Source organism: Primulina huaijiensis, chromosome 15, assembly GCF_012295235.1.
Source record: "Primulina huaijiensis isolate GDHJ02 chromosome 15, ASM1229523v2, whole genome shotgun sequence".
In the NCBI taxonomy this organism is placed as follows: Eukaryota; Viridiplantae; Streptophyta; class Magnoliopsida; order Lamiales; family Gesneriaceae; genus Primulina; species Primulina huaijiensis.
This window is the reverse complement of record NC_133320.1, coordinates 12,241,997-12,255,143: the sequence shown is the minus strand read 5'-3', so window position 1 is coordinate 12,255,143 and position 13,147 is coordinate 12,241,997. Positions and strand designations below refer to the sequence as shown.

Genomic DNA, 13,147 nt, shown 5'->3' with positions numbered 1-13,147 from the left:
TGGGTCTACCTCAATGAAACTGCTAGATATGATGTGGCCTAAGAATGCCACTTTCTCCAACCAGAACTCGCACTTGCTGAACTTAGCGAACAGCTTGTGCCTCTGCAACGTCTGCAATAATGCGGTCAGATGCCTGTTGTGATCCTCTTGACTCTTTGAGTAGACGAGAATGTCGTCTATGAATACAATAACGAACTGATCAAGATACGGCTGAAATACACGATTCATGAGATCCATGAAGATCGCCGGCGCATTCGTCAAACCGAACGGCATCACAAGGAACTCGAAGTGCCCATAACGAGTCCTAAAAGCAGTCTTAAAAGTATCGGCGTCTTTCACCCTCAACTGGTGATATCCAGATCGCAGATCTATCTTAGAGAATATTGAGGCTCCTTGCAACTGATCAAACAAATCCTCGATCCTCGGAAGTGGGTATTTATTCTTCACTGTAACCCTGTTCAACTCTCGGTAGTCAATGCAAAGCCTCATAGATCCGTCTTTCTTCTTCACGAATAAGACAGGCGCGCCCCATGGAGAGAAACTCGGGCGAATAAACTCCTTGTCAAGAAGCTCCTGAATCTGTTTCTTGAGCTCAACCATCTCTGACGGTGCTAATCTGTATGGCGCCTTAGAGATAGGCGCGGTACCTGGCATAAGATCGATCGAAAACTCTACCTCTCGTACCGGTGGTCTACCAGAGACGTCATCGGGAAAAACGTCTGAAAAGTCCCTGACAACTGGGACATCTGCAACTGACTGGCTGGAGACCTCGGGAACAGATATAATGGTCGCAATGAATGCTCGACAACCCCTAAGCATGAGCTTCCTAGCCTGAATACAAGATATCATGATAGGAAAATTAAAGTACCGGTCAGGTTCAAATAGGAATTGCTCCCTTCCAAGCGGTCGGACTAGAACAGATCTCCGCTGAAAATCAATAAGTACTCTGTTCTTGTGCAGCCAATCCATCCCAAGGATAATATCGAACTCTGGCATTGGCAGCACGATCAAATCCGCATAGACAAGATTTCCATGAAGCTCGAGGTCTATGTCTCGTACTACGCTAGTCGCTGCCATCTCCTCGCCAGATGGAATAACCACAGAATACGCCACATCCAATCCAATCGTCTTGACCTCGATGGAATTCGCAAAGGTCTCAGATATGAATGAATGAGTGGCTCCTGAATCAATCAAGGCGTTCGTAGAAGCTCGCCTATAAATATTCTTCCTGAAAGGTTGGAACATCTATCTAAATCCAATAATTAACCAGAATTAATCCTATAGACATGCAAAGGTCAAAGTTCTTCTAACTTAGATTCCCAAAACGACCCGTATAGAACATGCAATCTTATCACAATTTTTAAGTTCAAATCTTATAACCCAATAATTCAAAGCAATTAATCCCAACATGCTGAATTACATATGCTAAAATTTTCCAAAATAAAAACTTAAAGATTTAAGATACCTGTCAAGATCATAGTCCCTGGGTTCGCCTCCGCTGCATGGAGTGCAAACACTCTGCCCTGAGTAGGCAATGTCACCTGAGGACAATCCTTTAGCAAATGGCCTGTACCGCCACACTTGAAACACTTCCCAGAACCATACATGCAAGTTCCGGTATGACGGAGTGTGCACCTGGCACAGACTGGGTACTCCTGCCTCCTCGGGACCACACGTCCCTTCTGCTGCTGCTCTCTGCTCCTCGATGGGCCATGGAAAGGCCTCTTATGCTGCTGAAGAGGGCGGTGGGGCGCCTGAAATGGCCGCTTACCCTTGCGGTCATTCTCGATATCTCTCTGATCCTGTTCTGCAGTAAGAGCTCCAGAGACAGCGACCTCATATGTCGTAGGGCCAACAACCCTAACATCACGACGCAAGATCGGCCGCAATCCATCCATGAAGTGCCTAAGTCTGGCACCTTCGTTGTTCGCAATAAGGGGTACAAAGTGACAACCCCTCTCGAACTTACGGATAAACTCCGTAACAGTCATGTCACCCTGTCTCAGAGTCATAAACTCCCTAGTCAACCTCAAACGCACGTCATCAGTAAAATACTTAGAGAAGAACACCTCTCTAAAGCGCGTCCAACTGAGAGTAGACGGGCGTCTCCTCCAAAAAGATATGTCGCACAGCGGACCCTGTCAACATCCTCAAGCTCCATAAATCTGAAAGTAACCTCTAGGGACTTATACCATCCCTCAGCCACCATGGGATCAGACGTCCCAGTGAACTCCTTCNACACGACGCAAGATCGGCCGCAATCCATCCATGAAGTGCCTAAGTCTGGCACCTTCGTCGTTCGCGATAAGGGGTACAAAGTGACAACCCCTCTCGAACTTACGGATAAACTCCGTAACAGTCATGTCACCCTGTCTCAGGGTCATAAACTCCCTGGTCAACCTCGAACGCACGTCATCAGTAAAATACTTAGAGAAGAACACCTCTCTAAAGCGCGTCCAACTGAGAGTAGCTAGAACCAGAGCTACAAATGCGCCCTCCCACCATAGACGGGCGTCTCCTCCAAAAAGATATGTCGCACAGCGGACCCTGTCAACATCCTCAAGCTCCATAAATCTGAAAGTAACCTCTAGGGACTTAATCCATCCCTCAGCCACCATGGGATCAGACGTCCCAGTGAACTCCTTCGGGTTCATCCTCATGAACCGCTCACAAATAGCCTCGGGTCTAGGCGGCCTAGCCACCGCTGCAGCATTGTTCCCCACGAACTGTGCGAAGAACTGAGTCATACCCGCCATCATTTGGGTATGCATATCATGTGGTGGAGGAGGTGGCTGTGGACCTCTATCCTCATAACGGTTCTGAGTCTCATCATCCTCGTTTTCAGCACCCCTCGGGCGGTCAATAACTCGTCTAGGAGGCATACTGTACCATGTAAAATCCTTACGTAACCAACATGCAATATTTCTACTATTTTATTGAAATTTAAATATATATTTGCTAAAACATAATCTAAACATTAAAATATTTTTCATGAGAATATGCTGATAAAATATTTCATGAGAACATGCTGGTAAACTTTCATGCTAAAAAAAAAAATGTAATACGTGAAATTAGGACTTACAGACTGAGGACGTGACTTCGTGAGCTTCTCGAGATCAGTAGTAAGTACAACCCTTTACAAGAAACATCGCTCTGATACCAACTTTAACGCACCAAATTCGACGACTGTCCTCACTGTACCAAGACGAGTCTTTCCAGCGTGCTTATGTCCTCCCTCACACGCACCCTGGGAAACTTCCCAGGAGGTCACCTATCCCAAAATTTCCCCAAGTCAAACACGCTTAACTGTGGAGTTCTTATGTGTTGAGCTACCGAAAAGAAGATGCACCTTCGTGATATGAGTAGTACAAATCAAATCTTTTAAGCCCTCTTCAACTCTACAGTCCATTACATTGAACAGTCTCGGAATCCCTCTCATTCCCGTGTGGGATCGGTTCATTCATGTTCCCTTCACCTAGAAGCCTGCCAGGAGCCGCTCATTGTCCGTGCAACTGATGGCACCGACGATCACCCCCCGCCCTCTCCGGCCCCGGGCCTCACACATTTTATTTCTTGCCTTCAAGCTAATAAGTTGTTGCACAAAGATTGTATGGGTTATCTAGCTTCAGTGGTTGATGTGCGAAAGGAAAGTAATTTGCAATTTCAGGTCATTGATGCGGTTCAGGATTATCCTGATGTTTTTGTTGATGATGTGCCTGGTTTACCACCTGATCGAGAAGTGGAGTTTGTTATTGACTTAATTCTAGGTACAGCTCCAATTTTCAAGGCTTCATACAGAATGGCTCCTACTGAAATGAAAGAATTGAAGACTCAATTGCAGGAGCTATTAGATAAAGGTTTTATCCGACCTAGTTCCTCACCTTGGGGAGCTCCAGTTTTGTTCGTAAAGAAGAAGGATGGATCAATGCGATTATGTATTGACTACCGAGAACTCAACAAGGTAACAGTGAAGAATAAATATCCTTTGCCATGCATTGATGATCTCTTTGATCAATTGCAAGGAGCAGCAATATTTTCGAAGATCGACCTTCGGTCCGTTTACCATCAATTGAAGGTGAAAAATGAGGACATACCAAAGACTGCGTTTAGAACGAGGTATGGCCATTATGAATTTTTGGTGATGTCGTTTGGGCTAACCAATGCTCCTTCAGTTTTTATGGTTTTGATGAATCGTGTCTTTAAACCGTATTTGGATACTTTTGTCATTGTTTTTATTGATGACATCTTGATTTACTCAAAGACACGAGAACTCCCTCGTGAGATGTGGTGACCCGGAAGCTAATCATTTTCTTAATCGTCTTTGGGATTTAATTATCAATTAAGATAAACAGGGTCTAAAAATTTTTCTTTTTAGAATGCAAGTGCGGAACGTAATGAAATTTAACTAATATACATCTCAGTATAAAAGTACAATAATGTACTACAATAATTCAAACTCAACTAAGGTTTAACTACTAAATGTCACGTGTCAAACCCTATCTACACCAAGTCCGGAAACACCACGCTAAACTCGTCTTATCTCATCATCTTTTTGACCCCGATCCTGTCCCACCTGTTGTCATGCACACATACAAACAAGACAACAGCCGGATACTCCGGTGAGAATAAATCCCAGTACAAATAATGTATACATGCAATCATATAACTGATATAAAGCATGAATTAAATCTTATCACATGTAGCATAATCAAACAACATGTATCGTTACTAGACTGTAAATAAAACATGAATCGAAATCTACGAAACATAAATCAATAAAGTCTGTAATTCAAGTTCTTGACTCGACATCTAAAACGCGTCTCATCTCTCATTTAATCTTGGGATCCCCGTGAATAAGAACGTAACAAGTCTCCCACCTACTACTACCAGTCGCGGTGGCGGCACGTTCTTATTTACGGACTTTGGCCCTCGCTATATCGAATATCTAGGATAAGAGTGACTCTACTCATAATCACGTCGATATGACCAAACATCCGGTGTCTTGGAGTATCTACCAAGACTATGCCTATTCTGACAAAGAGCAATGGGTCAATAGTCTAACCCTTTTGTCAGCGACTCTTACTGAATATTTATCTGTTCTCTACTTTCTAAGTCAATAACATAAACGTAATCATTTAAAACACAAAGTTATATAAAATAAAACAATACCATACAAGTATGTGGTCTAGGGAAACTTGAGTTAACTCTGACTCAAGTCGATCTCCCAGTTAACATCGATTTATACCTTTATCTTCCCGATCTGACGAAGACGAAGTCTCGTATTTCAATCTGTCCATATTCAATCTGACAATCCAAATCTGAAATGGCAATGTATAGATGTATTCTATCAAGAAACAATTCAAAACAAGCCTTGTACAAATCATTATTCAATCTCGGTACATTTTGACGGCATAACGGTGTAATCTTTCGATACCGATCAACTCAAATAACAAGAATCAATTCTCAACAATGAATAATCAAACACCATATATACATCATACTGTCAAAATCTGCATATTCTCAATCACAATACATGCTGAAAATCGTAGTACTCGCATACGATATCATTTCTTCGATCCGGTTTCGAATATACGTTCACCATAATCATAAGGACACAACATAGAACTCAAATCTGATTTTCCCCAACATCTCAACTTCAAAATAAGCTGAAAGGTAACAATACTTACATCCTTTGAAAGCTTACAACAAGAGGAGCATGAATCTATGTTTGGATTAAAGTTTGGATGAATATATCTTGCACAAGCTCAATTATAAGATGAAAAGACCCTTGAACTTGACATGGGAATTCCTCTCGAGCTGTCTGCTGAAAATGGAGGGGAAATAAGAGACAACACATCAAATATGCATGGCCAGGAACACATGTTTCATTCTTCATCAAACACATAGCACCGCGGGTGCGCTCCCTCTGGACCGCGGGTGCGGTAAGCTCACGGCACCACATTCAGAAATTCAGAATAATCGACCGCGGGTGCGCTGCTTCTTGGACCGCGGGTGTGGTGACTTTACTGTACCCACAATGTACCCTACTGCTCAACAACCGCAGGTGCGGTAGAAACATGAGCGCGGGTGCGCTTAGTCCTCGGCAGCCCCATCCAATTTCATTCATAAGCGACCGCGGGTGCGATGCCTTTTGTTGCCGTGGGTGCGCTCAAACACCACGGGTGCGCTCTGTCTGGCACAGTAGTGCGGTGTCTTCTTTAACCAAAACACTCAAATTGCAACGCCGCTTCTCCACGTCTGTTCTTCCATTGCCTTATTCATAATATATAACAAGTATCAAACTCAATTCTCGGGCATTACATGAGAATTTGAGGATTGTGTTGCAGCTGTTGAGGGATAAGCAATTGTATGCCAAATTAAAGAAATGTGAGTTCTGGTTAGAGCAGTTGGCATTTTTGGGCCATATTGTTTCGAAAGAAGGAATATCTGTTGATCCATCCAAGATTGAGTCCATCAAGCAATGGTTCATTCCAAAGACAGTTTCAGAGGTAAAGATTTTTTTTGGTTTAGCAGGGTATTACAGACGGTTCATAGCAAACTTTTCGAAGATAGCATTGCCACTGACGAGTTTGACACGGAAGGCTACCAAGTTCGAATGGACCATCGAGTGCCAAAGAGCATTCCAAACATTGAAAGATAAGTTGACTTCTGCTCCTGTTTTTGTACTTCCTTGTGGTACTGAAGATTTTGTTGTATATACAGATGCTTCAAAGCAGGGGTTAGGTGCCGTGTTGATGCAGCGTGGGAAAGTGATAGCATATGCTTCTCGTCAGTTGAATGAATACGAGAAGAACTATCCCACTCATGACTTGGAGTTGGCGGCGGTGATTTTTGCTTTAAAGATTTGGCGGCATTATCTATATGGTGAAAAATGTGAAATATTTATAGATCACAAAAGTTTGAGTTATTTGTTTTCGCAGAAGGATTTGAATATACGGCAGCGAAGATGGTTAGAACTGGTGAAAGACTACGATTGCACCATTAGCTATCATCCTGGAAAAGCTAATGTGGTTGCGGATGCTTTGAGTCGCAAATCGAGTTCTTTATTGGGTTCCATGATTTCTAAACCTTTGCTGCTTGATTTGCAAAGAAATGAGATCAATTTGGTATCTTCAGGTACAGTTGCTCGATTGTCTGCTCTAGTTTTTCACTCAACTTTATTTTATCGAATTTTCAAGGGACAACAGCTGGATGCTCAGTTATTAGAGTTGAAGAGGAAAAGTGATCTGACAGGAGTTTCTGAATTTGGGTTAAATTGTGATGGATTACTGACCTTTCGAGGCAGGATATATGTTCCTATGGGTGATGACATTCGAAAAGAGGTACTTCTTGAAGCTCATACAGCGCCATATTCTGTACATCCCGGTAGTACCAAGATGTACCAAGATCTTCGACGTCTTTACGGGTGGCAAGGTATGAAGAAAGATATCATGTTATTTGTTTCTGAATGTCTAACCTGTCAGCAGGTTAAGATTGAGCACTAGAGACCGGCGAGATTGTTGCAATCCTTGCCTATACTGCAATGGAAGTGGGAGCATATAACTATGGATTTTGTTGTTGGGTTGTCAAGGACTCAGAAAGGCTTCAATTCTATTTGGGTGATCGTGGATCGATTGACCAAGTCATCGAATTTTCTTCCTGTCAAGATGACTTATTGTATGAATCAATATGCTGAGGCGTATATTCAAGAGATTGTGAGACTTCATGGGATACCGGTGATGATAGTTTCAGATCGTGATCCAAGGTTTACATCCGAGTTTTGGAAGAGTTTGCATCGAGCTTTGGGAACGAAATTGGCTTTTAGCACCGCGTATCATCCTCAAAGTGACTGTCAATCAGAAAGGGTTATCAAAATTCTTGAAGATATGCTAAGGGCTTGTACGATTGATTTCCTAGGAAGTTGGGATTCTAAGTTGCCTTTGGTAGAGTTCTCATTTAATAACAGTTTCGAGTCTTCAATCGGCATGGCACCTTATGAAGCTTTATACGGAAGAAAGTGTCGCTCTCCTTTGTATTGGGAAGAGGTAGGTGAAAGAAAGATTTTGGGCCCGGAGTTGGTTCAACAGACAGCAGATGTTGTGGCCTTGATCCAAGAAAGAATGAAGATAACTCAGTCTAGACAGAAGAGTTATGCTGATGTTCGTCGCCTTTGGCATTCGAGGTTATTGATCATGTATTTATCAAATAGCTCCTCTTAAGGGAGTTATACAATTTGGAAAGAAAGACAAGTTAAGTCCTCGATTCATTGGACCGTTCGAGATTCTTGATAAGATTGGAGACCGAGCCTATCGTCTTGCATTGCCACCAGACTTGGATCGAGTTCATAACGTATTTCATGTTTCAATGCTACGTAAGTACCTCTCTAATCCATCTCATGTTCTTCGGTACGAATCATTGGATCTTTTGCCTAACTTAAGCTACTAGGAAGTGCCGGTTCAAATTCTTGATCGCAAGATTAAAGTGTTAAGGAATAAAGAGATTGGTATTGTCAAAGTTCTTTGGAGAAATCATGTGATTGAAGAGGCCACGTCGGAATCGGAAGAGGAGATGAAACATCGTTATCCGAATTTATTCGACGGTAAGCAAATTTCGGGGACGAAATTTTTATAAAGAGGGGAGATTGTAATATCCCAACCTTTTAGCATTTTATTGTTTATGATATTATTTTTGGTTGGGTGTTTAGGAGATATGGTTATTGGATATTTATTGTTTATAATGGTAACGGTAAGCATTTTATTGTGTAATGGTTATATTTATTGGAATGGTTAAAATATGGTCATTGTTTATGGTTATTGTTTTGGTATTATGTTCATAGTTGGTAATGATTAAAGAAATGCATGGGTTGAATAGAAAGTTGATTTTGAGCCAAATAGGAAATGGAAGTGCAGAAACGGTATGAAAAATGTGGCAGTTGTTGTGGTTTTTAGTATAATGTTTTTTTCTTGCTCCATTTGATGTGAGGCCAATTTCATTGGAAAGATAAGGTATAAGGCTATAAGTTTCATGTTTTGAGTTTTGTTCAAATAATTAGGGAAGACGAGCCAAAAGTGGCACGAAGTGTGTCGTTTGTTTCGTTGTTCCTGCACTGACACATGTTGGGAGAATGAGCATAACTTTTTACTCAGACCTTCAAATGAAATGAGGCCAATTGGAGATGCAAGAAAACACATAGTGCTACAACTTTCATGTTTACCACTTTGGCTAATTCGGAAGAAAAAATGCAGTTTTGGCCCTTGGCAAAGGGTACACGGACCTGTACACGGACCCCTACACGGGGTCCGGGCCTTGCCATGCAAAATGAGTGATTTCCCATGTGTACACGGACCTCGACACGGAGGGGGGCACGGGGCCCATGTCTATGGCGTAGAAAACACGTTTTTTTGTGTACTTATAGGCTTTTAATCCACTTTATACACTATTCTACTCACTTATCATTTCTTCTTTGTCCTTGGATCGTTCCTACCTCTTTTCCCTTCAAGATTTACTCTCCTTCATTCTCTACTCCAATTGCAAGGTTTATAGTTGGATTTTAGATTCTCCTATCTTAGACTTCAAGCTATAAGGTACGAACTTTTATATTCTTGGAGTTGGGAGGGTTTGAAGTAAGGAATGGTTAAGTTGAATTGTTGATTTCTCGAACTAATGTTGATAATTGTTGGTTATTATTGTGTTTTTTGATGTAGAAATTCAATAAAGGTTACATTAGCAGCCGTTGTGCTTGTGGTTGGAAGTAGAAGCTTCTTTTCAAGTGCTCACGTGATATATATGTATATAAGTCATGTTTATTGATGTCTAGCTCCTTCCACTATTAGATTATTGATGTATGTATTGTTATTTGTTCATTGTGCCAAAAATACCATTGAATTCATTGATAAGGAGCTAGTACTTTATTGTTGCCTACCAAATATTTTTTAAAATTCCCAAATGAAGTTTCCTATGATTAAAGCCAAGGAATGATAGTAATTCATGTATGTCGTTGGCCAATCACATGACTATGAGTATCTCTCACAGTTTTGATATATTTATATATCAAAGAGATACTATCCACAGGTCACAGTTCACAGGCTATCATTTCCTTTTCTTTAATTCATGTCATGAAATACCATCTATACTGCTTTGTTATCTATTGTTCACTGACGATGGTATTATTCATTGTTTATTTCCATTGATTCATTGTTCATTGCCATTGTTATAGCCATGTTCCAAGACAAGCCTATGTATATGTATTTTTTATGTACAGCTTTCTGCTTACTGAGTTTTATCTCATTCCAGTTAATGTCATGTGATGCAGGTGATAAAAAAGATTGAAGCGGATTGTCCGAGGAGGAAGAAGTCATATAGTTATGGAAGGGAAACTTTTGAACTTTTGTTATGAAACTTTTAGATTGATAATTATGGGGTTAATGATGTTGACTTTTGGTTTTCTTTTGAAGGATTTAAAAGTGAATGTTTATGTAAACGAATTTTGAAAATGCTTATTAAATATATGATTTAATGTTCATTCCCGTTTAATTTAAAATGCTTCCGCGTATGTTTTTCCTTTTAAATTTAAATGTCATGAGAGGGGGTTGTTTCAGACATGGACCTCGTGTACAGGTCCGTGTAGGCTCTGTTTTCTTCATTCTCGAGTGTAATGGACACGAATCCCATGTATAGGTCCGTGCTCGGGTCCGTGTAGCCTCGGTCGTTCAAAAAAATGCTTGCATAATGTTCTTTTGACCCCCACACGTACTTCCATGCATCACGAAGCCTTCCGCACTCTGCACCTCGCTTGTAAGTCATTCTCCTTTGCTCATATGCCCATGCAATGCTTCCTTGAACCTCTTCAGTTGTCCTCCCATAATTGGTCCCTCTGCCAACTCTAAAGGATCCCATGCTTTCCTTGGAGCTTGACCATCTGTGTTCGCATCAAGTGGCTTTGGGGAGTCCATTGCATCAAGAGTATAGAGATTGATTGAGCCCAAGGACCCTTTTACCAAACCAGGAATATAGTGAACAAAGAGGTATCTAAGTTGCTTCTTTCTTTAGGCTTGGCGAAGGTGTCTGATCTACTAGCTCTCCTCCAACCAATCCGGAGACTACACGACCTTCATCTCAATCTCCATCGGTTCCCACTGAAAGCAGAGCATTACCTAAGGTATATCATTTATCCCTCCTTCCAGTTTGCCATTAACCTTCGTGGCTAACTGTTGACATCATTTTCAATCTCAGATGTCAACAAAGTGGAGAAGTGAAAAAATTAGCCGCTGGAAGGCCAGAAATCCTAACAATCTACCCCGAGTAGGGTTGTAAGTAGGACATCTAGTCCTACCTTTACATTCAAGTATGGTAATAGGAAAGGAAGGGAATGAGCTGAGGACAGTAAGAAAAGATTGTCAACAATGCCAGCATTCGTTCCATTCCCGGATGTCCAGCCCGTTGAGGGTAATGTGTCTCCCTCAAAAAATCTTGCTGCAGTCCCACACCACAAGGAAGACGCAAGGTTTGGGCATCTACGGCATACATCAATCCATCATCCAACAAATATCTGCGCACCAGTCTTGTCCTTGACATTACTACGAATCTCGTGCACGAGTGGAGGTTGCTTTGCTTACTAAATAATCAGTGGCTTATCTTCTTTCTTTCATTAGACTAAATCAAGTTAATCTGGATAACAAAGGATGTACCTTGGATGATAGAAGTTTTTCTCAAACTCCCTGATGTGCTTTCAACTACGCTTCGCTCCATTTCTTGTATATCAATGTTCCGCATAAGAAAGACCTATGCGGAAGAGGAAGCTTGCACATCTACCACTTCTTTCCATAGCGATTGACTTCCTTGGTGAATGCGCCGATCAGGTCTATCACTAGTGCACGGGATGGGTATGTCTAGAGTATCAGCTTTAAGTGGAGGATTCCTGGGTCGTGTACCATTTATATAATATAAGAATCTATAGTGACCCGGCCTACCTAGTAGGTGGAAAAATGTTTTCGAAGGAGAGAGGAATGGGGAGTAAGAACGAGAATAGCATGAATGAAAGCCACGCAAGTACTATCCACTGACTTCGAAGACATGAATGGGCGCACCGACAAAAAACCTTTGATTCGGTATTTCATAGCTATGAAGCCAAGGGCGGGGAAAACTATGAATGATAAAGGCAGATATCTCTAACCGCTGCGGGAGGAAGCGAAATACCCTGCCACTCGTGTTTTGCCGGCATTTTCTTTCTGATGTCCGCACTTGATCCTTGTATTGCAAGTGAAAGTACCCGATCAGTCCTAGTAGTAACTAAACGAAAGGAAGGGAAGAATGCCAGTGAGTAAACTATAGCAAATCGATAACAAGTCACTCTCTTGTCAATCATCTCTTCGTGATACGATCCCGCCCACGAGATCTTTGATTTGTCCCGATCTTTGAAACAAGTAATTGATAGGTGTGATAATCGCCTCTAGATCACGCGGTCTAGCAACAACTAATCAACGAAAGAAACAATCGCGTTCAAGAGAACCTCCAAAGAACCCGTCCTTTGCAACCCTCGTGAAAATCGATAGACGAACGAACAAAAGAATCCACCTTTGAAAGTTCGATTTTGAAAACACCGAAGTGTATAAAAGCTCTCGCTTTTGTTTGAGAGAAAATCTCACAATTTGATATCAAATCAATAATGAACAAAAGTTAAATTGTTTACATGTTATTCTAGCTTAAATATAGATAACTAAAACCTAGATATAGAAAATTGCATATTTAAAGATAACAATATCTAGTTGCAAAAATAATTAAAACTCTAAAATAAGAAATTAAAATATTTCTCGAAAATGCTCGCGCTCGGGCGGTAGGATTTGACCGCTCGAGTGCCAAGAGTTCTGTACTATTTGCGCTCGGGCGGTAGAATGTGACCGCTCGGGCGCGAGGTGCTTCCCGCGACGCGCTAAGACGCAAGCCTCCAATTCATCCTCTACTTGATTGTTATGCAACCCGAACCCCTTGAGCCTTGTTTCCAAGCTTTCATTGGTTGGATAAAGGACAACATTCAACATCGTCAAGCGTCCTCTCGGGATTGGTTCTTGGAACGCATAGTGGCTGGCTAGATTCATATCACTTCGCTTCCTCCGCCTCTCTAAAGAAAAGAATTATGGTGAAGATTTAA

At 41.6% G+C, this 13,147-nt stretch overlaps 1 protein-coding gene across 1 annotated transcript in view; it reads right to left on the bottom strand.

The window, feature by feature from the left end:
- LOC140959303 (uncharacterized) overlaps positions 1-2,882 on the bottom strand; it is a 3,188-nt gene extending 306 nt beyond the window's left edge. Inside the window, exons 1-6 of the mRNA XM_073417170.1 lie at positions 2,412-2,882; positions 2,056-2,290; positions 1,636-1,918; positions 1,466-1,567; positions 946-1,228; positions 769-831 (exon numbers count right to left, since the gene is read on the bottom strand). Of these exons, the coding sequence (XP_073273271.1) occupies positions 769-831; positions 946-1,228; positions 1,466-1,567; positions 1,636-1,918; positions 2,056-2,290; positions 2,412-2,882 (1,437 nt within the window). The remainder of the gene's footprint in view (positions 1-768; positions 832-945; positions 1,229-1,465; positions 1,568-1,635; positions 1,919-2,055; positions 2,291-2,411) is intronic.
- Between the last annotated feature and the right edge of the window lie 10,265 nt (positions 2,883-13,147).